This window comes from Lichenostomus cassidix, chromosome 5 (assembly GCF_008360975.1).
Source record: "Lichenostomus cassidix isolate B80296 chromosome 5, HeHo_3.0, whole genome shotgun sequence".
NCBI classification, from domain to species: domain Eukaryota; kingdom Metazoa; phylum Chordata; class Aves; order Passeriformes; family Meliphagidae; genus Lichenostomus; species Lichenostomus cassidix.
This window is the reverse complement of record NC_139486.1, coordinates 13896798-13923912: the sequence shown is the minus strand read 5'-3', so window position 1 is coordinate 13923912 and position 27115 is coordinate 13896798. Positions and strand designations below refer to the sequence as shown.

General features: G+C 39.7%; 1 protein-coding gene across 2 annotated transcripts in view; it reads left to right on the top strand.

Moving 5' to 3' along the window:
* The window catches only part of C5H14orf132 (chromosome 5 C14orf132 homolog), a 40617-nt gene extending 16452 nt beyond the window's left edge, over window positions 1-24165 (top strand). For both annotated transcript variants that reach the window (XM_085061455.1, XM_085061454.1), the window contains exon 2: window positions 16135-24165. In XM_085061455.1, coding sequence (XP_084917581.1) covers window positions 16135-16359 — 225 coding nt within the window. In that variant the 3' untranslated portion in view covers window positions 16360-24165. The remainder of the gene's footprint in view (window positions 1-16134) is intronic.
* The last annotated feature ends 2950 nt before the right edge of the window (window positions 24166-27115 follow it).

Below are 27115 nucleotides of genomic sequence, written 5' to 3'. Positions count from 1 at the left end.
TTTCCCTACCCCCTCACTCCATATTTTAAATCAAGTCTTTGAGCAACATCTTCAAGTTACCCAGTAAGAGTTTGTATTTGGCTATGTGGAAGATGAGGTTGTTTTGTATCTTTTCAACAAATGCATGAGTCCTGAAGACAAGAATTTGATTCTATGCTGGCTCCATGTCTTTGGAGAGGGTAGAAAAAGCTTGTGTGTGGGGTATGAATGAGGGTGTTTAAAAGAGGGAGCTATCACCTTGAACCAAGGTCAGCACCTCTGTGTTTTGTCAGATGTGCTTGGAGTGGTTTGGGTACAGTTAGCAGTGGTCTGGCTTAGATTAATTTATTTTCACTCTCAGGTTCTTTATGGGAAAAAGAGGCAGATTCATCATAAATCTGCTATTCATCATTTTGTGTCATGATACCATAATCATCTGAAATCATGATATAAAATAGCAGTTCATTTTTTATTAAAATTACATTTAGTCTTGCTGGTAGCTTCTTTTGCTTCATATCTTTTTCCCTTTAAAGAACAAGATGGCCAGCAGATGTAAAGGTTATCACCTGGAAAAAGCTTTCTTACATGTGCCTTTTAATGCTTGATTTCTGAGCTGTGAAGGCTAGTGCATAAATGTTGCCCAAGTCAAGCATTTACATTTATAATATAATGCAAAGCAAAATTATTAAGGTCACAGACTTCCTGCTTTGACATGGGAAGTAATGTTATCCAGCACTTTGTGTAAAAGTGTTTGATGTTTCACTGGGAGATGTTGTTAAGAGCAACTGAAGCATTTATCTTAGTGACATCATGTCTCTTAATCAACAAAAGATCACAGTAACCTTTTGAGAAATCAGAGTACATCAATATCCCTATAATTCACTCGGCTAATGTCAAACTTTTCATGTGCAAAATATCTTGCCTGCATTTCTGCAAAGGAAAGAAACATGTCCTCATCTAAAATGCAGGCTTAAATGAAAGCCTAAGATGAAAATAATACAGATCAGATAATATTTTAAGTCTGTCAGCTCATATTGGTTCATCTTGTTCTGTCTGTGGATGCCCAAGCACAGTTGGCAGATGTCAATGCTGCTTTTTCTTGCTTTTCTGCTGTTGTAACTAGAGATCAACAGGGGTCAGCTGTGCACCTTTCAGCCCCAGAATGCCAAGCAGCCTTTGACCAAAGCCACAGTGTTTTCTGAAAAGAAGAATGAACATGGCCTTGTATTTTAACCTCTTGGTGAAAGGTGTTCAAAATCAGCCTTTGGTTTTCCTGTTACTCTTCAAGTAGAACAAGTTACTGCATTTTTAGTTTGTTCAGTAATGTGAAGCCATTGGCTCGTTAGGATTAGTGAAACAAGCTGTAGATGAGAACGTTTATAAATTAACATCAGAATATCACTAGTCCATTAAGGACTGAAGCAGTTTTGGAATTGGAAGTGAGATAAACCCCTAGTAATGCTTCAGAGACTCATTAGCTGATCTTGTGGTGGACACTGAAAATGTGCAAAAAGCCCTGGAGAGCTTAAAAAGCAGACAAGATAAGGCAAGAAGGAACTTTAAATATGAATAAAATGGGAAGATTAAAGTCCATAAAGAAAATTAGTTCCAGTTTTCCTTTTTCTTCCTCTTTCATTGTGCAAATAATCAGATTTGTAACACATATCTTGTTGTGACACAAATCCTGGCTGGCTGATTTTGCTGATGCTCTCTGCATGTGAGCAGATTCTGGCTCAAAGCCCATCTTGTTTGGAGCCTTCATAGGCCACAATCAATTAGCAGCCACGGCTTGGTTCCAAGTAACAGATAAGGGTTTTCGCACCACAATATGGACTGTACTTTTCATTGAAAGGTAATGGTTCATTCTAAAGGCCAGGGTGACCCAGTGATATTTCCTCAGTAATGAGTTGTGCACTGTAATGCTTTCTAGAAATTTTATTTTTTATTTTTCTCCGTCAGATCAGCAAGAATTGGATGAATTGTTAATGTTCCTTTTTTTCTTTTCTTATGGTACAACTCTAAGGAGCTTGGGTGGGTGAATAGAAAGGGTGGTATTGGTGAGATTTACAGGGAGTGTGAGTATATGGACAGGGAGTACTTGTGGTGTTCTCAAAAGCTCACTTTTCCTACATTCCTCAAAGAGCAACTACCTGCCCTTTGGGGAGACAGATGGTGCCTGCACGGCAGGATTATAGAAGGAAATGGGATATAATGGAAGGTGAGAGGTGGACGCTTAGTCTTCTGCAAAATCCAGGCTCTGCTTTCACCTTGGAGATAGTGGCACTGGTTTTGTTATCTGAGTGCTGAAGTAATTTAGTGCCTTGTGGGGAAAAAGCGCTGCTGTGGGCAATGCTGGGATACACAGATGGGGTCTGATCTCTACTTGGTATTTGAAGAACACGTTTAAAATCAGTGGTGACCCCTGTGTGTGTGTAGGAATTGCTGTGTAGTCACACTAAAGCTCTGACCACCCCAGAACAGGAGTGGGACAGGAGTGTTTGTTTCTGTTTCCTCTTATTTCTCTATTTAAGCTGCAAGAAAAACAAGCTGATTTGAATAAAAATTAATGACATGAGGTTCATGACAGCAGTGCTGCATAACACCAGACTCAAGCTCCACACTTGAACTCCACTTTGATGTGTTCTCCTCTGAGCTGGTAAGACCCAGGCTTGAGAGGCACAGCCTCAAACTGGGAATGAGTGTATCCATTTCCTGTCACATTCTTTGTAGATCTTGCAACAGAAAGATGACCAAGGCCCACTGTAAAATCTTTATGAGAGTCATATCTGAAGTAATCAGAAAATCAGATTTCTTGGGAGGGAGTTTACACTGGGACAATGTGAAGTACCCAAGGCATATATGACTTCCCAAGAAGTCATTCCCTGCACATTTTTGAGATGCACCTGTTCCTTCTGACCCTGCCTACCTGTGTTTGTCTTCTCATGTCACTACCTCATTATCCTTTCACTAGGATGTGATGATCCAGGAACCCAGAGCAGGAGCAGCACACTGTGGCTCCCCAAGCACAGTCAGGAGGGTCACTGCTCTTACCTGCAGAGGTTGTAACAGGCAGCAGAGTCTGATGATTGTTCCTCTTCCTGAAACAGCATGGCACAGTCTGGTTCTCTTACCTCTGTTGCAGTGTCTGAATATCCCTGTTGGATGAAGCAGGGTGTTGGATTTTGTGAATATTCTTTAGCTAGGTCTTGTCAGTTTTGCCTGCAAGCGTGCAAACCCTGCAGCCCTCTGAAATCAGTGACATGATTGTGTATGACAGTCATTAGTGGGTGAAACAGAAATCTGTCTGTGAGCATCTGTTTTGAGGGAGCCAAATATAATTAAAGTTTAACCATGCTGCATTTGCTCTTTTATTTACTGGGACCCAGTCCTTCTTAGGGATCACAGTCACATTTCTTGAGGTCCTTCTGAGGGGTTTGACTTGCTGCATTTTGTCATTGTATGTGTGTTTTGTATAAGTGTGTTTTGTATTACAGGCTGGGTCAAACAAATTTGTTCAGAGATTCCCTTCAGGATAATGAAACTCTACCTTCTTAAATATGTTCAAGCTTTTCCTAAGGGGAATACTTTCTGGCTTCAGGTTGTTCTGAATCTGGGCAGTCATTTTGCATTGATGTATTGCATTTTATCAGATACATTTCCGTGATGCTCTTTAAACAATGGGATAGATTAAATATGGCTTTATTCTGTAATCAATTCTATATACGTGACAATAAATATATAATATCTTAACTCGGGAAATGGTACTTGGCAAGGTGTAATGCAGGGATCAATTATGTAGTCTTCCAGGTCAGGAAGTGTCTCACAACATGGTTTCCAGTTTATTTGCAAGGGAGAATTGATCAGGTACTGAATTATGCTAGGAGGAAAACACTCAGAGCTTCATTTGTGGTGCAAAGAACTTACTCAGGCCTTGGAAAAACTTTGTGTAAAAGCTTGTCTTGTTCAGACCTACCAACAAATACATAGAAAACGTTGTTTTATTTCAAATGTTTTAAACATCCTAACTTGATCTCATTTTATCTTGAGTGAACGTGGTCATCTGTTTCCTGTGGTCACTCTTTGTTACCTGATGTGGCTTTTACCCCTCTGGCTATGCTTTTGGAGTACAATCATTCATATTACACTCATGACTTGCAGGGCACTTGCAAAATGCAGAACTGATTTAAATTATAATTTCTTTTGAAAAATCCTTTCACTTTTCTGTGCTATTCCTTATATTACTAATTTATTGATTTAGTTACATTTAAGATGGGCCTTTGTGGTTAATTTTAGATGCATATGTCACTTTTTTACTGCAACTCTGACAATTTAAGTGAGTAGGAAATAAGTAAGGAAATAACCTTAAATAGGAATAGGAAAAAAGTTGCTATTCCAGCACCTAATGCGGTAAGTTTTTGAGTTTTTGCATAGATTTTCAAATAAGCACTGTGTGCACTTCCTTAAGATTAGGTACTTACCTTCCCATATATTGCTAATGGAGAGCAATAACTGTTTTCCCATGGGATCTCTTGATCCCATTTAAATCCCTAAATTTGCCTCCTTTTGACTGGATAGTGAGTTTGAGAATGCTTTTAAAGAGACTGCTCTGAGGGGGCATGAGTATGGTGTACTCATTGCTGCCTTGATGAAATGAGATGGTGGAATTAGGTGCTCTCTGTGGGTTTTTGGGTTTTTTTTTGCTGATGGCATTGTTTCTTGAGGCATCTGTTGTAATAATTTTTCTTTGTGAATTTTCTTCCTGAGTTCTCAGTACCTCATTGTGTTACGGATTTATCCATGCGAGACACAGAATTGTGGTGTGGGATGCACAAGTCTCTTGGAGATATTTTTGAAACTGAGATCTTCAATCCAGCATTTCAAAATAGAAACAATTAAAGATGAGAGGAATGCTTCCATTTTTGCAAGTACTACATACTTGCACTGTTTTACTGAACAACTCCCATGCTGCTTTTTAATGTTTCTGTGTTGGGTTTTTGACGAATGATGCTCAGCTTGAAAAAGGCTTGAGCTGCAATTCAGCAGACTTCATGTGGCTGGGGAAGGTCCTTCTGGGGCTGATGGGTACCTGTCAGGCCTCTGGGTGAGGGAGAACCATCTTTCTCCCCAGGATGCAAAAACCTTCAGAGTGTTCTAGGGTTACCTCTAATGAAAGTTCCTTTGTCTGTTACCTTTCTTTAAAAGATCCCCCTTATCAGGTGCTCCATCAAGTTCTAAGGCTGCCCTGAATGATGCAGGGATACCAAACTATTTTCAGCTGAGCTGCACCTGTGTCAGAGCCAGTGGCTCCTTGGTGAGAATCTGTGTGAATGCTCCCATTTTTGTCTTCTCCATCGTTTAATCTTTTTATGGTACACTTATTGGTGCCTTGATGAAATGAGATGGTGATATTTTATTTAAGTTGGGTTCAGAGGGATCATAAAAAAAACCTCAGCATGGGTAGAAGTATTATAATCTAGATCACAGAGATTGTTATCTGAATATGTAAGCTTGGACTGAAGAACCCAGCCAGGGGCTGGGAACTGCACTGCCATGCTTGTGCACGTCTCCTGGGGCTGAGAGTGTTGTGCTTCTGCCAGGCTTTTTTTTTTTTTTTTTTTTGCAACTGTTTTTATAGGACTTGTACAAAGGATTTAACAAAAGAGTTTTGGATTTTGGTGCAGTTCACTTTCCTGATATTTCACCTTACTTTTTGTGTTCAGGCAGCTGATAATTATTCTCAGTCTTGGACTGCTTTCGGCCAGATGGGTTATTTAAAAAATTCATCTGTAAGTGCAAGATACCATCATAAAATTGCATGTGTAAATGTCTAGGGTTAGATGGGTGTACATGTCTTGCTTCAGTCTGAAGCTGTCTCTGAAAGCACTGAGGTATCCCTTAGCCATTCGTTGTTTTGTTGCTTTGACCATCTGAAGTTCAGAGGACTCTTGACTTCAGCTTGCAAAGGAATCTGTGTATTTACTCCTCTCAGGCTGTGGAAGGAGCCTGCCTGGCCTTGGAGCCAGTCCACTTTCTGATTACTTTTCAACACCTTTTACCCAAAAGATTTTCAACTGGTGCACTCCTCTGGTGGTGGGAATTTCTTCTGTACCTGAATTGCAGCACACTCAGTGACAGCTGTCAAGTTCAAGGGCAATAACATTTCTCTCCTGTTTATGTACTTTCAAAACATTTCTCCAAACATGCCAAGATCCTAAGACACCAGGGGAGTGTGAACGTGCATCTTCTGTCAGGCATGGGAGAATACCAAATCACTTCTCTCTAAACTGTTCCAGTTCTCCAGGCCAGTAATGATTCCATAATTTATATTCCACTGAGTGAAATGGGGTGAAAGTGCAAATACAATACATTTTGACTTTATTTTTTTTGTTCCCTGCTCAGCCTTCCATAACACAAGCCTTCCTGAACAAGCTTTTATCAGAATCACTTTTGGGTAGGAAAACATTAATTCCCGAGGAAAACTGTTACATATCCACAGCTTTAATTACCCTGAGCAGCCCCAAGAGTTAAAAGCACAAGTATCAAATTACAAATAGAAGTATAATGTATTAAATACCGATTATTATAGGATGTCCATCCTATGCATGTGTCAGGCACTAAGTAGTGCTATTTTGCCTATACATATATAGACACACTTATCTGCAAAGAAAGAATCAGTGCATATTTTATTATATTTTTCTGTGATGTGCTCTGAACTGTTTGAACAATCTTAAGCATAAGCACACAAACACAGATGGCTTGGCTGCTCTGTGTTTGTTTGGCGTGATAAAGCTGTCATCAGCTGCTGTCTAGTTCAGCCACACTTAATCATCCCTTGATGATCTTAGTACAACAGCAAAACCTGGGTTGGGAGTATCTGGGTTTGTGCGAACATATGGAATATTTGGCTCTGATGTTGGCTGTTCTCACACTTTGATGAAGGTTTTTGCCCTCACAAAGAGACAGTGAAATGTCTCATATGGATGCTTCTCTTTTCCTTCAAAGCAAAGTGATCCAGGCTTGTTTTGAGCCATTTGTGAATTGTGTTTATGTCACACCTGCTGACCTTGCACCAAAGGGGAAGAGAAACTCATGTTATTTCTCTTCTTTAGGCTCTGCTGTGGGAACAGTAAATTCTAGAAGATGGTTGAAATACTTGCTTTCAAGTGGCACTGAGTTTTGAAGCACTCAAGATTTACATGTGATTGAGCTTTTATTCTCTTCATGATATTCGACAATAGTTAATGTTGGATGGAACTTTTCTTAGCCCAATGAATACTACTCTTCAGATACTAGAAATTAGGAAATTGTCAACATTATTTCACCTTCCAGTTTTTATTCTCTTGTGTATTGTGTGATTGGCTCACTCATGAGACAAAAATGCAAGGCAATAGGATTATTTTTAAGCAAATTATGCCTCTGTAGTTTTAAACTGCTACTTACAGGATGAGTTGAAGGGAATGTGTAGTCTGTAGGTTGTTCAAGCCATATGTTGAGGCTGATATGCCTGATGGGATCACAATGTATGCCAGCCTGACACATGTTGGTATTCTATCAAATGAAGTGTATGCAGTAGGGACATTTGGCAGTCCTTCTTTCTTCCTGGAAGCAGCTCTCTATTTGACTTGATCTTTTTGCTAGCTGCTACCCTTAACATCACCAGACATGAAGAGGACTAGCCTTGTGTCAGATTTTTCTCCTTTTTTTGTCCATCTCAACTGGAATACCTTTTTTTTGTTGCCTCTCAGGCTTGTTGTGTGTCTTGAGCTAGGTGCCAAGCATGCAAGCAAAAATATTTACAAAAATAGCTTTAAATAAGACAGGAGAGATATAAATCAAATATTCTCTCAGCATGTCTCAGCCCCCCACCCCCACTTTTTTGTTTGTGAAGATGTAATGCAACATGAGAATGAAAGGGAAAGAAAAAAATAAATAGGAAAAAGTGTTGTATAAAAATGCTGCATAGCCAAAATAACATCGCACACATCATTACCAGTTTTTTCTGCTGTTTTTTTGGAGAGTCTGATAGAATATATAAGCTTAAGGAAAATAATCTTTCTGGAATAAGTTAAATCTATTAAATTGTTTTGATTTCCCTTCTGAGGTTTTTTATTGCATGCCTGCAAGTATTTTCCATGAGAGAATTAATCTCTGGAAGTCATCATAGAATAATATTTTTCCCAGTGTGTTTGCATTATAATGCTAGGAATGACCTCTTATCATATTTGAAGATAGGTTCCATGTGGCTATCTTAAAGGTGCTGAGGCATTTATATCACATCATTAGGTATAGAAGAGCTGCAGTGGTAGTAATTATTTCTCTCAATAGATAAATGTATTCCAACTTGTCTTTGCACTACAGCCATCACAGTGTAACATAAGATACATGAGATCTATAGTTTGAAAGCTTTTGAGTCTGCATGGAATGGTAATTTCTCTCATGAAATAGAGCTAAGCCTGTTCGTGTGGCTTAGTTAAATCTCAACCAATTAATTTTTCATGGCTGTGTAGCAGGGATTGGAGGAGCATACAAGATTTTTTTATTGCTTCTGGGTTTTGGTTTGAGCAGTGGTCAGCATATGAAACATAGAGGAATTTCTGTGCAGTTATTTTTTCCTCTAGAGGAATAAGATGATGTCCAAAATGTTGCATTCTCCTAATCTGAGCTCCTAACACCTGCCCCTTGAAATTCTTTTAGTGTTTGTGAAAAGCATCCTGATTATGAAATACTGAAGGATACAGTGATTTACAAAATTGTTGCTTTTGCCCATGCCTGAAGTCTAGTGATTTAAACAATTTTTCATCTGGAAGTAGCTCTACTTTTGTGTCATTGCTTCCCTTGTTGTGAATGGCTGCCAATTCCCATCTCTCCACACACCCCCCTGGCAGAACAGCCTAAGCATCTTGTTAGGCTAAGGGAGAGGGAGCAGAAGGAAAATCAAAAGAATATGAAGGTCAGTCTCTTTCTTTGCTAGCAACATGTCTTGGACACATCAGTAAATTGATAATGAGGCATCACCATTTTGTCAGAAATGAACAGGACTGCAAAGATCACAGTGGAGGAAGGATCTGTGCAGCTCTTGTTCAATTTGAGAAATGGGATTCGGTTTAGTTCAGGTTTTTTCCACTACATCTGTTCTTGAATTCTGCTCTTTGGCTTTCCACTTAGACCTCATAATTTGGCTTCTCTGTTTATGGTGGGAATGCTTTTCCTCAGCAGATACAAAGTGCCATTACAATCAGCTGGTGTTACTTTTGTTTTCCTCTTTATCCTGTGACACATGGAAAGCCACTTACTCTCTGATGAGAACTGAAACTGCCATTGATACCATGCAGCCCTGTGATTGTTTCCTGTCAGTGGTGCAGCCTTCTGTCCTTAGAGTAAACTGTCCCTTGAGATGTCAAAACATTATGCCAAGGTACTGTTCCTTCCCCCCACCCCCCTGATTTTTCTTTTTTTTGTTGGTTGGTTTGGGTTTGTTTTTTTTTTTTTTGCAATAGGGGAACTTGACAGCAGAAAAACAGGAGATGATTAAGTCCAGTTAAACCTGGTAGTTTGGCTTTGAAGTCACCAATGCCAACAATTTTGGAAGCATTAAGTGGGATAATCAGTGCCTCTTTCTTTTCACGTAGCAGAGAGTTTAAACTCAGAAGCTTGATGTTTGAAGCTCTTCCAGAATCACGTTCTGAACTAAACTGATACATCTCTGCAGATTGCTCTTATCTCTAAAGGAATTCCTGTTCTTCCTGAGTTTCCCAGTATGAAAACACATGGTGTGAAATGTCCTCTGTTTTGCCATTTTGGGAAATGGTAAACAGATTTTAATAGCTCCTACTGATGATAACCTTGATGATTAGTTTTATAGCCTCCCACTGAGGTTTTCCATTTTGGTAAATACTTGCCGTTCTGGGCCCCTCTGTTTATATTTTTCTTTTATGTTCATATTCTCCTGGAAGTATGAAAGTTGTAACTGTACATGGGAGCCATACATCATCTTCCCCAGTGTGGTGTCCCCAACAGGATATTAAACATCAGTTGGATTAGCTATGGAAGGTCAGCTAGTGCTGCTTTAGTAGTCATTCCATGGACATTCAGATAGTTTAAAGCAGTCTGCTTGACTGCCCTGCGCACTTTTTGGTATTCACCATTCCTTCCAATTTAAGGTGCACAGATTCACAGTACAAATCACGTGTGACTTAAGAGTTGCAGCTTCTTCACAGAAATTTGAATTTCTGTTCAACGCTGACAAAACTTGCTCTTTTCCTTGATGCGTCATTGCTGGCATTGGCTGGAAAGAGAGGAGGAATTTTTGGGACTGGGGTGGAATGAGAAACTTCTCTGTATCCTTTTGAGACTTGTCAGCTACTGTCAGCTTTTTTTATTAAAAAGGCTTTTGTTTGTTCCCAGTCTTACACAGTTGGAAGATGAAATCCAACAGCAGTCAGTCGAGAGTAATAGTTTGAAAGCAGTAGGGTTCTTTGAAATAATAAAAGCTATTTCAAGGAGGCACTAGGCAGATGTAAATTGCGGGAATGGAATCACAGCATATTTATCATTAGGGTATCTTGGATGCTACCTGTGCAGAAATACGAGAGTGAAAATTTCACTTACCTTCATGCCAGTTATCTACACTGCTTTTTGCAGCTGATTCAGCAGGGGAACTTTCCACAAAGAGGTGCTCCAGCCTGCACAGGACCTGTGCTCATAAAAGCAGTAGCTTAGGGCCATCTGATCCAGCTGAGCTCAGTTCCTTATGGGAATACCTTAGTTAAGGGAAACCAAAAGCCAGACTCAGAATGGAAGTGCTTGCTGCAGCATTTTGGAACATCTTGGGTTGTTCCTTCCTGAATGTTTAGACACCTATTGATGAAAGCAACTCCTAGTGTGTGTGGTTCAACAGCAAGGCTCGAACCTCTGGCATCTGAGATACTGCTGATATGGAACAACTTTGGATAGTGCTGTCATCTAAAAGGACAAACCTATTGTATCTAGCCTAGCATGGATCAGGAAAGCAGTGGAAAAAGTAATGCACAGGTCCTAAGAATATAATAGATAGGAAGAAAAGCAGAGATTTGATAGAATGGAAAGTTTTTTACAAGATTGAAATAACAGGTGAAATTCTGATGCCTCCATGTTGGAGTGAAAATTTTCCATTGCCACTGGTAGGATGAACATTTTGACAACTTTATTTTGAACATAAGCAGCTGTTTTTTCTAAGCTTGTCAGCCTAAGACTGTTATTTCAGGGTGAAGCGGGAATCTGAATTAATTAAAACAAGAATTTGAAGCTAACTGCATAAAACATTTACATGGATTCTTCCTCTTCATCATTAGACCTATTTAATTAAATTAAAGAGGATTGCCTTAGGTGGTGGTTAATTTTGTGTGTGGGTTTAATGCATTCAAACTAATCCACTTGCAGTGAACATGGAACAAGTGTCCTGACTGTCACTGTGCACCCAGTCTTTGCATTGTGAGCAGTAGAGTGATATTCTGGCAAATAGGGAACAGAAGAACTTGGTTCTCCAGATATTACCTGTAAATTAATAGCAGCCAATTCGACGTCTCCCTTTACAGTTCATGCTTTAGATGAGGAGAACATATACATGCATATTCTTGTGAGACACAAGAGAATTAGTGTGGGGAGAATCCTGGTCATGTAGGGTATCTCTTTAGTAAAAGACATTTATTTAGAAAAAGCTTAAGAATTAAGATGTTGTTATGATGAATTTGTGAACCCATATATTACTACTGCCTTTGGCAACTGTGTTAGATTAATTTGTGACTGCAGGTAGAGTGTTTTCAGACACAAATATGCACAGCTACCAGGGCAGAAGAAAATAGTAATTTCACTTTATGTATTCAAATTATACCATCATGTCAAAATACGCTATCTAAAATTTAACAAAAATGAAGCACTGGAAAGTTAGATATTCTGAAGTAACAACATGGATGTTACAAAACAACACCTGAGCTGTGGTGACATTTCACCTCTAAGCATCCCATTCCTAGAGTGATACTTGGTGAGACCAGGGCAAAGACACAGCTGAGCTGCTAAAGCTGCTGCTGAGGTTTCTTTGTTTCTTACTAGAAGATTCAGCTATGCTTTCAAATATATATTCCAAACCTGGGTTCCTAGTAAGGTAGCAGCAGCTGAGTGTCACAATTCTCTAGCTGACCATGAAAAAATGTCAGACACCTGATTCTTAAAGAAAGGGAACAATGTTATTTTTATGAGATGGATTTTATGTGATGCTGTTTAAGCATGCTATCATAGAGTAACAGTGATTGGTACCTGACATGCTGTTTTTAATTCCTGTGAATCCCTTTGATTATTAAAATAGGATTTTTCTGCCAACTAGAAAGTGTATCACAGAACTGTTCAAGAGCCTTGTTCTCCTCATGACCCCAAATCATGCCAGTGGGAGGTATTCAGCTCAGTGGGTGTTCTCATTACCACTTGACATTTTGCTGTTTGGTTTTCTGCCTGTTGCTATTTAATGATTTCAATTCTTTCCTTGCCAGTCCCAGAAGCCATTTATCAAGCGATGTGCTATTAGTGCTACTTAACAATGCTGACACAGTCACTAGGAAAGGAGTTTCATTTCCAAACAGTGCTGCAGCATTACCCCTCACCATCTGCTCCTGCCATGGCCCTGGCTGTCATGCTGCCCAGTTAACCCTTTGCCCTAGCCTCCTCACCCAGTGCTCTTGGGGAGGGTGGCAGCTTTGCCTGAACTATAAATACCCTCTGAGGCTAAAACAGACTGCAGGTCACTGGATTGGCAGTGACACGGGTGAAGGTTTTGGATGATGTAAATTGGCGTATATTTGCTTTGTAGTGGCACAGGCAGAAAAACAGAGCAGTCAGAGAGAGCACTGCAGGCTTCTGTCCTTAGCTTACTGTTAATCACAGGCACTTCACAACTCCCATTAGTGTCAGGTCTGGAGGTCTCACAGCCTTTAATGTAGAATCTCAAATAAGGCTGCAGGGGGAAGATACTGTACCTTGTGGGAGAACGAAGACATCAAGACTGAGGATGAGATTAATTTCCCTGAATTTAATCTACCAGAAAGATAGATTGCCATTGATACTAATCACCCATGCTTCCCTCTCTCCCGTGGAGAGATGGCATATCTCCCAAGGATGATTTACATTACTCTAATCACTGGGCAGCCCTGACTGTTAAGCGGCACCAGGAGGCCAGACTGAGAAGGATGCTCAGCTTCAGATGAGCTCAGATAGAGGCTGGACAAGTTCACGGTAGCAGAATTCTTTGCAAGTTATTAAATCAAGCAGTAGTATCTGGCTTATGAACTTGCTAAGCTGAAAACAGTCAGAGGCCGTGAGTTTTTAAGGGGTAGCATCAGACATGTTTCTCCTGTTGTGGTGATACTCTCCTAAGCATCTATTTATGGCCACTGTTGGAGCTGACACTCAAGGGAGATGGACTTTCTGTCTGACACCATATGGCCATTCCCTGTGCTCTTATGTGAGGCTGCTGTAGCAGTGAGAATGGGGGAATGCACATTTAGCAAGAGGGGATTTCTGCAAATGGCAGATTGGCAGGAAGGTTTATTTCCAGATCTGTGGTGAAGTGCTACTGACCTACAAACAGAAAACTGGAAGTCAGTCTTACAGAAAGAGCCTGTGCCAGGTGCTGAGTGTCAGTGCTTTATGTCAGCTCACCTCAAGCCTTTCAGAGATTCAGATGAGCTGTTTCCCCATGTGCTCCCCTCAGATGGTGCAGACAGCTTGTTTGAGCCTTAGACAGTACAAGGAGATTCAGATTTGACATAATTTACCATGTGCTGTGTAGCTGTGCTGCTACATGGATGCTCCCTGCCTTTGTGACAGCACCAGGGGAACTAACAGGGTGGAAGCTTGTCATTTCAAATAACTCATGGAGAGCACGGAATATGTGGCCCAAAACCCAGGTATCAATCACCAGAACAGTGCTCATGACCTCCCCCTGTATTGGGCACATGCACATATGTGTGTACCTCTGTATTTGGGATGATTGTTCAATTGAAAGGTTTTGCAGAATTGACCATCCTAAATGCTGATAGCCTTGAAATGGGTTCCTAAGGAGGCAAGCACCTCTGATTGAGCATTTTGCTGCTGGTATGGTAAATGCATTCCCATCATTTGCTGCAGAGATCTTTAATTAGAGTCTCCATAGCTGTTAAATGGCATCATCGCTGCATAAATACACTTCTGTTTGAAGTCAGAATTGCCTTTTATGGCAATCTCTACATAAAAAGAAATGCTTTCCTTATCAAATCCCAAGACATAAAAAAGGCTGGTGGAATTGGATTCAAAACATCAAGCTGGGCTTTCGAAATGGAAGCTTTTGCTCTCTTTTAAAGCACACTCTGTTGAAACTGCCAGCAAAAATCTTTGATGCATGGAGAATATATAAAACTTTACTTTTGCAATTTCCTGCTTGGTTTCTTGTAAACTGCTTTTGTCTAATCGTATTTGATATCAAAGATAATTTTATTTAATGTGGATTAGGTAGTATGACATATCCACTGTGGTCTTTCATCATTCTCTGTTTAATTTTGAATGTGACATGATATTTTCTAGTACAGATGAAATTTGTTCAGCAGTCAGCTTTGAAAAAGAGCCTGTCTTTTATATCTCTGTAAAATGTTATGCATGGCAAGCAAAAAAAAATTACTTCATTCTCAGACTGCTCAAATTCTTTGGTGTAGTCTATAGATTACAGCCAGTGTGGAGAGGAGAGATGGTGTATCCTCACATACTGTCATGTTCAGCAGCCTCCATAGCACAGCTGCACACAGCCAGAAGGGTGTGGTTTGGTACCAAAGGGAGAGGTTACTGAGAGATTCAAAATATGATGCAGGAGTTGAAGGACAGAGTGTTAAAAGAGATGATTTTTCAGCCCAGTGAGTATTGGACAGGGCAGTTTAGGGCTGAGAGTACAGCAGCCTTCTGGGATATGGCTGAATGCAGGCAAGGCTTGCTCCTCTTACCTATGGTGATTTTAGCAGTAGTGTTGGAGTAGGAAGAGAGCCCTATTGAGATAGGTGAAAAATAAAACCAAAAACCCCAAAAGCACTTAGGGTGTAAAACAGGAGATTGTGTCTAAAGGTTGGAGGATAATAGCAGTAGTGTGGAGACAACTGTGAGGAAGGAAAGATTGGCTGGTTGCAATGAATGTGTTTCTTAAGGACAATATTCCCAGACTTTTTTCAGCTTTCCCTGAAGCCCTAGACACCTACCAGATCTGAAAGGGGAACATAGAGAGGATGCACTGATGTCTAGGTTTTATTCATTGCTCAAGATCAAACCAGTCATTGATGCCATGATGGAATTTTTCACTCTGGTCAACCTGGCAGAGACATTTAGACATATGGCTCTGCTTAGCTTTTTTTTTTTTTTTTCTTTTTTAATCAAATAAATCCATGGGTTTGGTCTACCTACCTACTACAATCCTCACAGAGTTTAATTATGGAGTACTGCTGAGACTTGGGGCTTTACCATACCCACACTGCTTGTGCTCTTTTACAGGATACTCAGGAATGTGTGTCCTGAGCATTTTTAGATATGTGAAGTAGATGTTCTGCAGCTTTTTCTGAAACAATGTCCTGGATTGTTTTGCAAGTGAAGTTAGTGCACTGAGTACACTCCACCTGTTTTACAATAACTTTTTTACCTGATCTCTACCTAAAACAAGACTTAGCTTCTGAGCGATATATAAAAGGAGAACAGATTCTCTGCATTAGATCCTCACTGTGTTTGTGTAGTGTCTTGCTGTGATATGATACCATTGCTGGTAGTCACAAAACAATCCTACTGCTATAAACTCACATTCTGGTATGTGAGTACTTTGTGTATATGTGTATTTCTTCTAAATACATATGATTACTTAGGCTGACTTGAAGCCAGGCTGCTAAATCTTCTGTGTATTGCATGTATTATATGTAGGTTTTCTGCAACAATATTGATTCTAACAGAAATGGGAGAATTATACCGTGTGTGTCTGTGGTATTCCTGACAGGTTAACACAACATACCTAAAATCTCAGTAATTTTGCAAGATAGCTAATGTTTAGTCTTTTATAATGACTTTGAGACAATGCAAAAGCCGATCCTAGCTTTCAGTCTGATTTTGCCATGTTTGTCTTCCCAGCTTCCCGTCATGGGAGGAGCCTTTATGGACTCACCCAACGAGGACTTTAGCACAGAGTACTCCCTGTTCAACTCATCAGCCAACGTCCATGCAGCTTCTTCCATGCAGAACCCACCAGAAGAGACATCTCGTTCTTCAAATGATGCCATATTGTTATGGATTGCAATAATAGCAACAATTGGAAATATTGTTGTTGTGGGAGTGGTGTATGCCTTCACCTTCTAGGATGACTGTCACTACAAACACTGGAAGAAAGGAAAACTCCAACAGTAATTGTCGTGTATGTATGTATGTATGTGTGTATATATACATGTATATCTATATAAATACATATAGGTAGAGACTTTGTTGATTAAGTGCTGCCACAGTCATGGAAATGAAATGCAAATTAATCATCTTAAATCTTGATGGCAGAAAGTTTGAATGCAAATTGTGTGGAGGTGAAAGCTTTATTTGAGAACAGAGCCAATACCAGTTTTGTATAGAAATGTAATAAAAGAGAGATCAACTTGAGTATAGTAAATACAGAGAGATATTTATATAGAGAGTGCTTATTTTCTACTGTAGATTTTTCTAGCAGCTCTTCTGCAGTTTGTCAGCTTCTTTTTCTGTGCATTTTTTTACTGTGGTATAATGTTGTATGGAATTGTTCCAGGTTGTGTTTTCTGGACATCTTAGTTTCCTAGATGGACCAGGTGGCTGGCATTGGCTCAGTTCTGATTAAGTCCAAGTTCATCATGTGTGAGTCTTCAGCATGGCCATAGACTCCTGGGCTGTGTTCAAAATTATGAGTCTTAAAGCCATGACAGGCAGAGACAAGTCTGTTACTTGCCTTGAAGTATCAGTGACTGGAGCTGATGATCAATAAAGTGATGCTGAGCCTGTCTGCTGTTTGGGAGGAGGCACAGCTATTGCTGCTCTGCAGACCCTCTGCATTTCAGAGGAGGAAATTATAAACAGAGCAGCAGCACAGGTTCCCATTTCTGTCTAGAGGTACTGGATTGCAGTGGTTTGTATATGTATCCCTTCCAGGAAACAAAAGCCTAATACCACGCTTTTAATCTCATTTGACTGGATTTCTTATAGCAGCTGTGCACTTTCCTGAGGTTACTGATGTACTGAAAGAAGGATGGGAAAATTGTCAAGCCTAATTAATAGTGAATGATGTTTATGAGAAAGACAAAACTGAAAGAAAAGTTGGGCACTTCTGTGCTCATGGGGGAGTGTATTCAAGAGTCAGGTATGTCCTGGGGTAGGAACAACACAAGAAAAGTAATAAGTGGCAGATGTGCAAGTGCTTGTATTTCAGTATTAATATTTCTCTAGGTTCTGGTAAGGGTCTGGGAAGTGATTTTTATATAGATAGCTTTAGGTAACAACTCTGATTATCCTTTTGATTTGTTCAATTGAGAGGCAACATTTTCACTGCATTCCATGGGCAGTTCATTTTCAAGAGCTGTATCTTTTCAACGCAAGCTGCAGCCTTCCTTGCTTGAGAGATTATAAAATCTTGAGAAAAAAAAAAAACACTGCTGTTGGAAATCTCCCTCTTCCCCCTTAAAAATTAAACATAAATATATAAAATGTCTGCACTTAGAGAATAGCAGATAAATTCTTCTGTGTCTGCATGTACTGTCTAGGTTTTCTGTCTCATATAGCTATTACCCTAATTCCAGAGAGCCTTGTCTGCAGGCACAGAGACTATTTTTGACACTTGCCTGCCACTGAGCTTGAGGCTGGACTAAGAGCTGCTGAATGTATAGAGAGGTTTGGATTTTACTCTTTTCTCTTTAAACCCATTTTCCTGCAGGGCTGGTGGACAGTTACTTGAATCAAAGCAGCATGCCCCAAATCGGTATTTATAACCACTCAGCAGTCACTATGTACATTTTTTACCTCTGTGTGAACTGTCTTTTAAAACTAGGAAAGATGCAAACAGAGCTAGCAGTGGGGAGAGAAGAAATTAGGTTATTTTGAGGCTGAGAAAAACAACGGTGAGCTTCTGTGTGTGGTGTTATTTCCCTGTTTGGAGGCAGGATTTTGTGAAGATGTTTGAGGACAGACAATACATATACTGGGGGAAAGTTTGAGAAGCCCAGTTCTGGGAGATCAGAGGGAAAGAAAGCAAATTTTGTCTAATAAAATAGCTGTAGTCTTAAGAATGATAGAAAAATGATGACTTTTGTTTCCTAAAATAGCTAATAATTCCTTCATAGCCAGAGGACAATGAAAAGCAGGGGAGCTGCATAAATGGTGTACCTTGTCTGTTTTTACACCCCTCCGTATTCTTTCCAAGCAGAAAGCAAGCTATTGGAAAGCTGCAGAGAAGTTTCCAAAGCAGAATTGAGCAGGAAGAGGTCTGGTGTGTGAACATGTAGGACCCATGAAATTATTGCTTAATGTAATGTACTGTCCCCAACCATTTTCTGATATTCTGTTGTCTTTGTAATTGTATCAGTTACTCATGGACTTTTCTTCATTGTTCCTCCAGGTTGTCTAGTTAGGCCAGTCCCTGCAAGCTTTTTGCATAAAGAGCAAAACATTTCCACCATGACTAAAACTAGTTTGACACAATGGTACTTGCCCAGTGGGATTATTCTATGCTGCCTAATGAATTTGCCAGTGGAGTGCTTTGCTTAAATTTCCTAGAATATTAATCTTAATGCAATTAGCAATGTTTGCATCTCTCTCTCAGAGCACTGGACTAAACTCTTCAACCATGAAGAAAAGCATCAGAGTGGGAACAGCAAAGAACCACTATTCTGCTAATGAAACCGAGTGCCACTTTTGTGTTGCTTTTCCCAAAGAAAATGCCCTACTTTCATGTGAAATTGATAGTAATAGCAGGAGTGTTGGAAAACAATGAGTTCCACCTCCTGCATCCAGACCATCATCATACATATTTTCATCGTTAGAGGCTGAGTTGTCAAGAAGGGCCAGACAAAACTTAAATTTAAGTAATTGGCTTGACAGGGTGACATGGCAAGCCGGTTGCAAGCAGCAAGTACAGGCATTTCCTGCCTTGCAGTTAAACTGCACACTAACTGTAGAGCTTCTCTGTCAGGGGAAGAAGTTAGTTTTAGGATGCAGGTAAAAGGATAATGCGTGTGAGGGTCTGTGTGGGATATTGTCAGGTGTATTAAACATCCCTAAACCGCAGTGGCCAGAGCTAGTTCAAGCTCTGATCTGCTTTGATAGTGACAGTATGCACACTGTGTTTCTGGATGTTGCATTCTGGCTTTATCCACTACAACCACTTCTCTCTCCTGGGAGGTTAGGGAAAGTTTAAATTGAACCATTGGAAAAGTGGACTCATCCATCAAGTTCAGAGAAGCCACAGAGGGGAATGGAGAAGTGGCTGAATGGTGGATGTTTCACAGGTATGGTCCTGTGAAATATGTTAGCTCTTTGTTGTGTAGTATATTTATAACCTGAACTGTCAACACAGCTGGACTTGGAGCACTGTAGCTTCTCCTTTCCTTGGAGTCAGGCAGCTGGATAATTGCTGTCACTCACCCAGGAGTGATGAGGAAGTCCAAACACATTCCCCAGAGCTGTTTTCTGAAGCCTTACTCTTAAAGAGGGCTGTGCTCTTTGCTGAGCAGTTTGAGTATCAGCCTGAGAGAAGGATTCCTATTGTAGAAGATCTGTGCTTTAATTAAAAATGCCTAGCACAGGGAACAGAAAATCCTGATTGGTGTTTGTTCTGTGGTAGACAAAGCAAACCACTTTCTATATGCTTTGTTTTACCTCTAGCTCTGTTGTGCAACTTCATCATACAAACACAAGAAGCAGCTTTTTCCTGCAAAGTTATTGAGCCATGGAAAGCAGGAAGATAAACTGGGGTGCCCTAATGATTCTCTTTTGGCTATGGCCTCTAGGGATCTATGGCAACATACCAAATAATCAAACTCCCTCTAAAGAATTTTTTTTCTCAAAGCAGCCAGCAGCTCAACACAGCAGCTGTACAGCCACCACAGCAAAGAGACTAAGGCTGAACAATTATCCAGGGAGGTGCAATGGCACATTAGAAAGGAGAACTGAGTGGGCAATCCCACACAATTATTCCTGTTGTATTTTTATCTGCATGGAGGAGTCTATGCTTGCCCACAGCATTAACATGCTGTATTTCTGTGTCAACACACTTGGAAGACTGAAAAGCTCATTTTGAAACTGATGCAACAACAGTAGCAGAGAGACTTTGTTGGCTACAAATAATGTATTTTGCTTTTTTGAGTGAGCAGAGGAGGTCGTAGATATCTCAGAAGTAATGAGATCCCTGCTCCAAAATCCTCACTTGCAATGGGACTTGAGGGCAGTCAGCATCCCACCCATCTGCTGATCACCCTGTAATAATCAGCCCCAATCAAGGATGAATAGAAGCAGCCAGCCATTGTAGTCTATCCTGTACACCCATTTGAAAATAAAGGAAAAAATACGCCTTTTTTTCTGGGACTAGGTGAAAACAGGAGCCCTTAGTCCATGGGTTGTTATGTATTTTTTCTATTATTAAAAGCTTTCATTTTGCTATTCTCAAACAATTCCAGTTGTTAATATCCTCTTCACATTTCTCTGCAGGCTGCTGAGAGTTACTAATTTCATGTAGCACTGTCCATTTATCCAGTGTAATTCAACTGAGTTTCCTGTGGCTAATCACAGAGTAGAATCTGGAAAATTGCTCTTTTTAAGGGTGATTTTCATTTGAGATAAATAGCCTAAAGATCAGAATCCCAGATCAAAATGTGTCTGTGCTCTTGGAACATTTGGAGCTGTGGAGAATTGGATTCCATCTGATTAATGTACAGAAAGGAAAAGGTCAGTGAGGTCCCCGGTGATAATGTCAGACAAGAGGGTTCTGACAGGCAGAGCTGAGCAGTTCATTAACTGCTGCTGTGTCCCTCTGAGCCCCACTGGCTTCCTGGACACACAGCCTGAGCTGAGTGTGAGCTAAACTACCAGGTAGAGCACATCCCTCCTCACCTCACAGCCTGCCTGTCCTCAGGGAAACATTTGTTCTGTTCACACAGAAGGAGCCAGACATCAATATTCTGATAGCTGTATCGTTACTGGTACATTGTTCAGTCACCAAAAGGTCAAAACAGGGCTGGTTTAACATGTAGTTAGCCCTTTGCCCCTCTTCTGGGAACATCCTAAAGCAGTCAAGGCATACTGAGCCCTAAAGTCTCCTACTGCCCTCAATCTGATACTAAATTTTTGGGTTTCCTTATACAGCCCATCTTTGCTCTTTACCTTGTCTTTCCAACTCAAAACAGAGAAAATGAAGTCACCACTGTGCTCTTTTCTGGTCACGTAGGGAAATCCTAACAGCTATGGATGAGCCATGTCCCATTTTAGTTTGTGGTCCTTCAGGCACAAAGGAGGAAAATATCCAGTTATCTACATAAGTGACTCCAGGGGAATATTTGCCTTTGCAGAACAAAATGCATGAAAATTTTATCTCATTCTGGCTTGTCCAGAGCATTTACACCAAAACAACATGACCAGACCTACTTTTGCAGTAACCTGTTTTGGAAATTACTGCAACACAACCAGGAACTGGAAAAGAAAACCCTGATAACACAAATGTGTCACAATCACCTCAAGGACATGTCTCTGAAGACAGTTTTTCCTGAGTGACATAGGCCAAGTTGAGCCACTGGTAGTAAGGCAAGAGCCCTTTTGTGTGAGCACAAATAGTCTCCTCCTTTTTGGGAAGTCTCAGGAGCATTGTGCAATTCTGTCTTTCCCAGGCTACTAATGAAGATGTTTTTTGGCTGTAAAAATACTCAAAAGACTTTCTGTGTTGGTAGAATACATATAAGATTTACCTCCCAAAGCTATGCTTAGTATTCATGCAAAAGAAAAAACCACCCAGATTTCTTGAGCATGGAACATTAATGAGTCAATTATCATGTGGACAGCAGCACTGCCTCATTTTAATCTTCACCTTTTTGCCAGTAGGTCTCAAAGGAGATCTTACTATTATCCGGATTTTAAAGATGCTGAGAACAGAAACAAGTTAGAGAATCACAGAATGTCTCCAAAGTCACTATCCAATCCTTTAGGCTGTGTCATTCTTCCCCAAATTACCCTGAAATGAACTCATGTCCATCTCTTTAAACTCATTGTCACTATCACGTTCTCTATGCCTTCATTTTATTTCTCCCATGGTCTTCTCCATATTCTTTTCATTCCCTCGTAATCAGAGCATGTGAGCACTTGGAAGTCAGCAGTGTTTTTCAGCCCTTTTTAACCAGCTCCTGTCAAAGAGTAAGGTCAGTGATCAGTTAGGACATTCCACAGTAGGGCAAAAAACAGTGACACAAGAGAAAATCTTAATCATTATCTGCCTTAGCAAACCACAAAGTGTTTCCCCTAAGCAGAAGAGCAAGATGTGTCCATGAAGCTTGGTAACTGTGGTGTCAGTGTCCATACAATGCAAAGTTACCTTCCAGAAATTCATATTTTGTAAATACACTGCACTGTTTTGCATCCACCATTTACTAAGCTTTTCCCAACCCAAAGTCCTTTGGTATATTTAGCAGATCAGAATCAGGGGTAGTGCTCTTGGGGTGAGGTGAGGGCAGTGGGAGTGGGCCCTAGGAGAATAAAAAAGCTTCTTGTGATTTACTGTAGGGTCAGGGCCATTAAAGAGCAGATTTTTCAGTAAAGAAAAACAGCCACAATGTGCTAATCCATTTCAAATCTAGTCACACCTGCAGTTCTCGGATGCACAGCCAAGCTGCTGTAGCCAGATTGAGCATTTCTAAACCTCATTGTGGCCAAAAGAAAGTGCATTCTTTTGCCAGAACCAGGGGAACTGTGCAGCCTTGTGTTCTGGGAGCTTCCTGAGCTGCAGCCATTGTGGTGATATCACAGTTCCTGAGGAGTTCACTCCCACTAATAAACAAATAAGATTGAACTGTTTCAGATCTAGACCTAAGACTCCTCTCAGTTGCTGCCTTCATAAGGATGATCGAAGTTCCTGAGCCTGCACGCTGCTCTATCCAGAGGGACCTTTGCCTCCACCTGGAGTCAACTGGATTAATAACACCTCTTCGATGCTTCTGACATCTGCTTCAGTTTGCAGGACTAGCTGTGGGTTGCTGGGGTTTTATTTTAAATGTAAAGACATCTGTAATTTCCTAATCAAAAGCAAGAAAGAAAGCAGAATGCTGTATTTTTTTAAATGAGAGGGTCATAGAAACGAGTCTGAATATTTTGATAGATATGCTGGAAGGGTATATAATGTAGCAAACAGTGCACTATTTTTTCCTACAGTATGAGTTCCTAACCTGAGAACTATTTGTTCTTTCTATAACTAAGTCCACTTCCAGTTCAGAAGTTGGGAAGTTTAGAAGGCGTGGAGTACAAAGTATCAGTGAAATGTGAAGCTTATGTAAATAAATCTGGTAGTTAGCTTTGTGAGGTAGTCTATTATGTTTGTTTTTCAGTTATCTCAAATACTGCCTAATTTTTGGGGTTTTTTTCCCAAAAATAAGATAAATAGTGACTATTGAAAGCATCTGTGCTTCACACAAAATCACAGTCATACGGAAATTACATTCTTCAGTTCATGTAAAGCAGGTTTACAGGAGCCCTTTAGTATGCACTGTTGCTTTTTCTTAAAAATCCTAGACAATTTAATTCTCTTGTGCTTTCTCTCTGCTACCCTGTTTTGTACACTGTCAGGTTTACAGGGATTCTCTGTATTGTTTTTGTAATATATGGGTTGGTTTCTAGAAAAACCTTTACTGTTGTAATTGTTGTTCTGGGATTGTGGAACTGTATCTGTAAAAAGAAAAACAACTTTAAAAATGCCCTCTGCTTTCTCCAAGTTTATTGTAATTAGCAAGTTTAGTTAAGAGAAATGTATTCTTTTCAAGCTCCTGTTATGGTTTTTTCCAGTTACTGACTGTGTTCACTATGTGTGTACTTAATACTGGTTCATTCCTTTACTATGGTGAAAATGACAGGTTTTGTTAATAGCAGATGGAAATCGTGGTTTTGGATAAAGTTCTTCAAGTAATATATGGTGTGTGGTTTTTCATTTTGTTCTCAGTTTACTTTAGAGTAGTTAGAAGTCTGGAATTGCAGTTATTTAATTATTACCTCCAGTGATACTCTGACACTAGTAATTTCTAGCAATTTACAAATCTACATGATCTGGCAGCCTTGGGAAACCATCTCTGTTGAATATATGGCACAGAAGGAGCCCTGTGGCTATTTCTACAGAAATACATTCACCAACTCTAAAAGTCCAAGAAGTGCCTGAACACATCTGGGAGCCGAAAAAAGGTCTCATTTTCTTCAAACATGAGCTCAGAAGCCCTTGGCCCATGACCCCTTGTGTCAGTGCTCTCAGTCAGTTCTCTCCTCAGCTGAGCTTGACCATCCTGACTCACAGAGCCCTGGGGGTGCCTTTGTGTCTGTGGCCCCAAACTCCTGTCCTAGGACAGCCATTCCAAAGGGGGAATTAGAGGGAGCATCAGACCTTGCTGTAAGATGTCCAGCAAGCTTCATAAAGGTAGATAGTGGCAAGAGAAAGAAAGGAAAACATTTAGTTTTCTTAATGTAATACAGGATGTAGATTATGTGACTTATGATTTTCCAAAAGGGATTCAATGAGGCAAGTTTAATTCAGATCTGCTGAAAGAATGACAAAAGGCATGCTAAGAGACCTCTTAAGCACAATTTAAAATTTAAAAAAAATGATTTGCCTTTAAATGCAGCAAACTCAGGACATCATGAAGATGCATGAACCAATCCTGATAGCAAGTCTGACAAAAATTCATTTAAAAATAAAAATTAAAGGCATGTTTTATTCTAGTCACAATCTTTATCAATCTAGCAACATAACATATTCCAGAACTTACCCATCAGATTGTAAGGCAGTGCCATTGCTACACTACAGCAATATCTAATTATAATTCACTTTTCCTTTGCAACTATGGAATCATACAGATCTCATTTATGCTCATTTCTAAATTCTGCATAATATTAAGAAATGAGTATACTCTAGAAACGGAAGAGAATGTTCTGTTGTTGAACAGTCATTTAAAAATTTAGTTATGTGTGTTCAAACTAATAAAGCCAGTTGAAATTGTCAGTACTGCTTTTTGCACAGCATTATCAATATGAAAAAGCTGTCTGCTAATGTAAATTGTTCTTTAGTGAGACTAACAAAGAGCATCACTCTTTTAGCCCGAGAGAGTCTGTCCACTGTAGCACTTCTGCTGACACATTTGGCTGTGTCTAATGCTGTGTTACAGCTTTCTTTGGGATGAAAATAATTAATTCAAATCTGACCAAGTGACTTCACTGCTTTAACTGCAGCATGGACATATATTGGTGTAGGTGAAGTTCCTCTGTAAACAACCTGCCATCCATTTCACTGCCTCCTGTCATGACAGAAACATTGGACTCAGACAGGAGCTTGCCTTTTGCTTTTGCTTGCAAAGGCCTTATTATGACCTAAGCAAATCCCCCACAAAATTTGTATTACATTTTGTAAAGGCCTTATGATTCTGAATACATGAGATCAACAGACTCCCAGATATCCTTTACATATTCAGACAATCCTTGCCCGCTAGAGGCAAGAAAGGTACTCATTTTATGAAGTTTTTTTTTGTTTTGAATTATAAAGATTTTATGCCTACAGATGTTAGTTGGGTACAGAAAAAAAGGTTTACAGCTCTCTGAATTTCCCTAGTGACTCTTTAAAGGATAGGTAAAGTGATTTGTTATTCCCAGGGCCTTCAGAGTAGCAAACAATTTTAAACAGAGAATTTTATTTTCTTAGCAGCTCAGCTCTTCTTCCAAGCACCTGGTGCTTTTAATTTCTGGTTTTTTAATTACTCTTCCATTTCTTACCTTGTGCTAATACCCAGATTCTTTTGATCTTTAGCAATATTTATTACTTGAAAAGACTTTGACTAAATATACCTCAAAGTCCTCTGCAATAACAGCAAATGGAAACAAAGTACTTGAAAAGTACTTACTCCTTTCACCTTCTGTTGTCTAAATACCCATTAATTCCTTTGAAAGCCTCATGTCTCTGTGATTTTTAAATAATTTTTGTGACCACGCCAGCTTCTCTTAGCTAAACTCATTTCTATGCTCTGTGCAACCTTCCCTAACAATATCTGCTTGCTATTTACTGACTTGGTTTTGTTTCAGGTAAGGCCCATCTTTTGAAGTACATCTTGATTGGACTCTCCTAAAGTCAAACTCAAACTTTGACCTTATAAGAATTTGCTACCTTCCTGTTTCCTCTGTAGTTCAAGAATATGTAGGATTTAATTCTTAACACTGTTGTCCCAGTTGCCTCATTTCTGATTGTAGGATACTCTAGATGAAACCTTGCTTTTTCCATCTTCCAATCACAATCTAGAATTTCTGTTCTTCAGGCAATTTTGGGAAAATTATCCATTCTAAATGTAAAAAAAAAAAAATTCATAAAACTCAACAATATTTTGTCCTATTTCAGAATAGCTTTGCTTACCTGTAAGTTGTTGAGACCTCTGATATGACAAGAACCACAGCATTTTTAGTACAGTGGAGTGGAACAGCATAACTGCAAATAGCTTTGGACTTTCATATGCTAAAATTTTCAATATAATCTTGCCCCTGAAGCAATTTTAAAATTTATCAGTATGTGAACAGCATACTGTGTCAAATTATGCTGCATTTTTTTATTGTCTGTTATCTGTTCTGTGTTAAAAACAGCTCATGGGATGTGCTTTAATGTGTGTTCAAGTGCCCAGTTAAGAATGTTTTCCCCAGTGAGGCTGATTCAAGTTAGATGAGAACCATCCATACTTTATAGCTCAAAGTCTCCTCTTTGTTCATTGCTTCTGTACTTCCTGTGCATTAATTCTTGCTAAGTGGGGAAGAGCTGTCTCAGAAACCTGATGCACTATGAACAAATTACTTAGGGATCTAAAAACTTCTGCTTCTAACTGACTGATGATTTGATCAG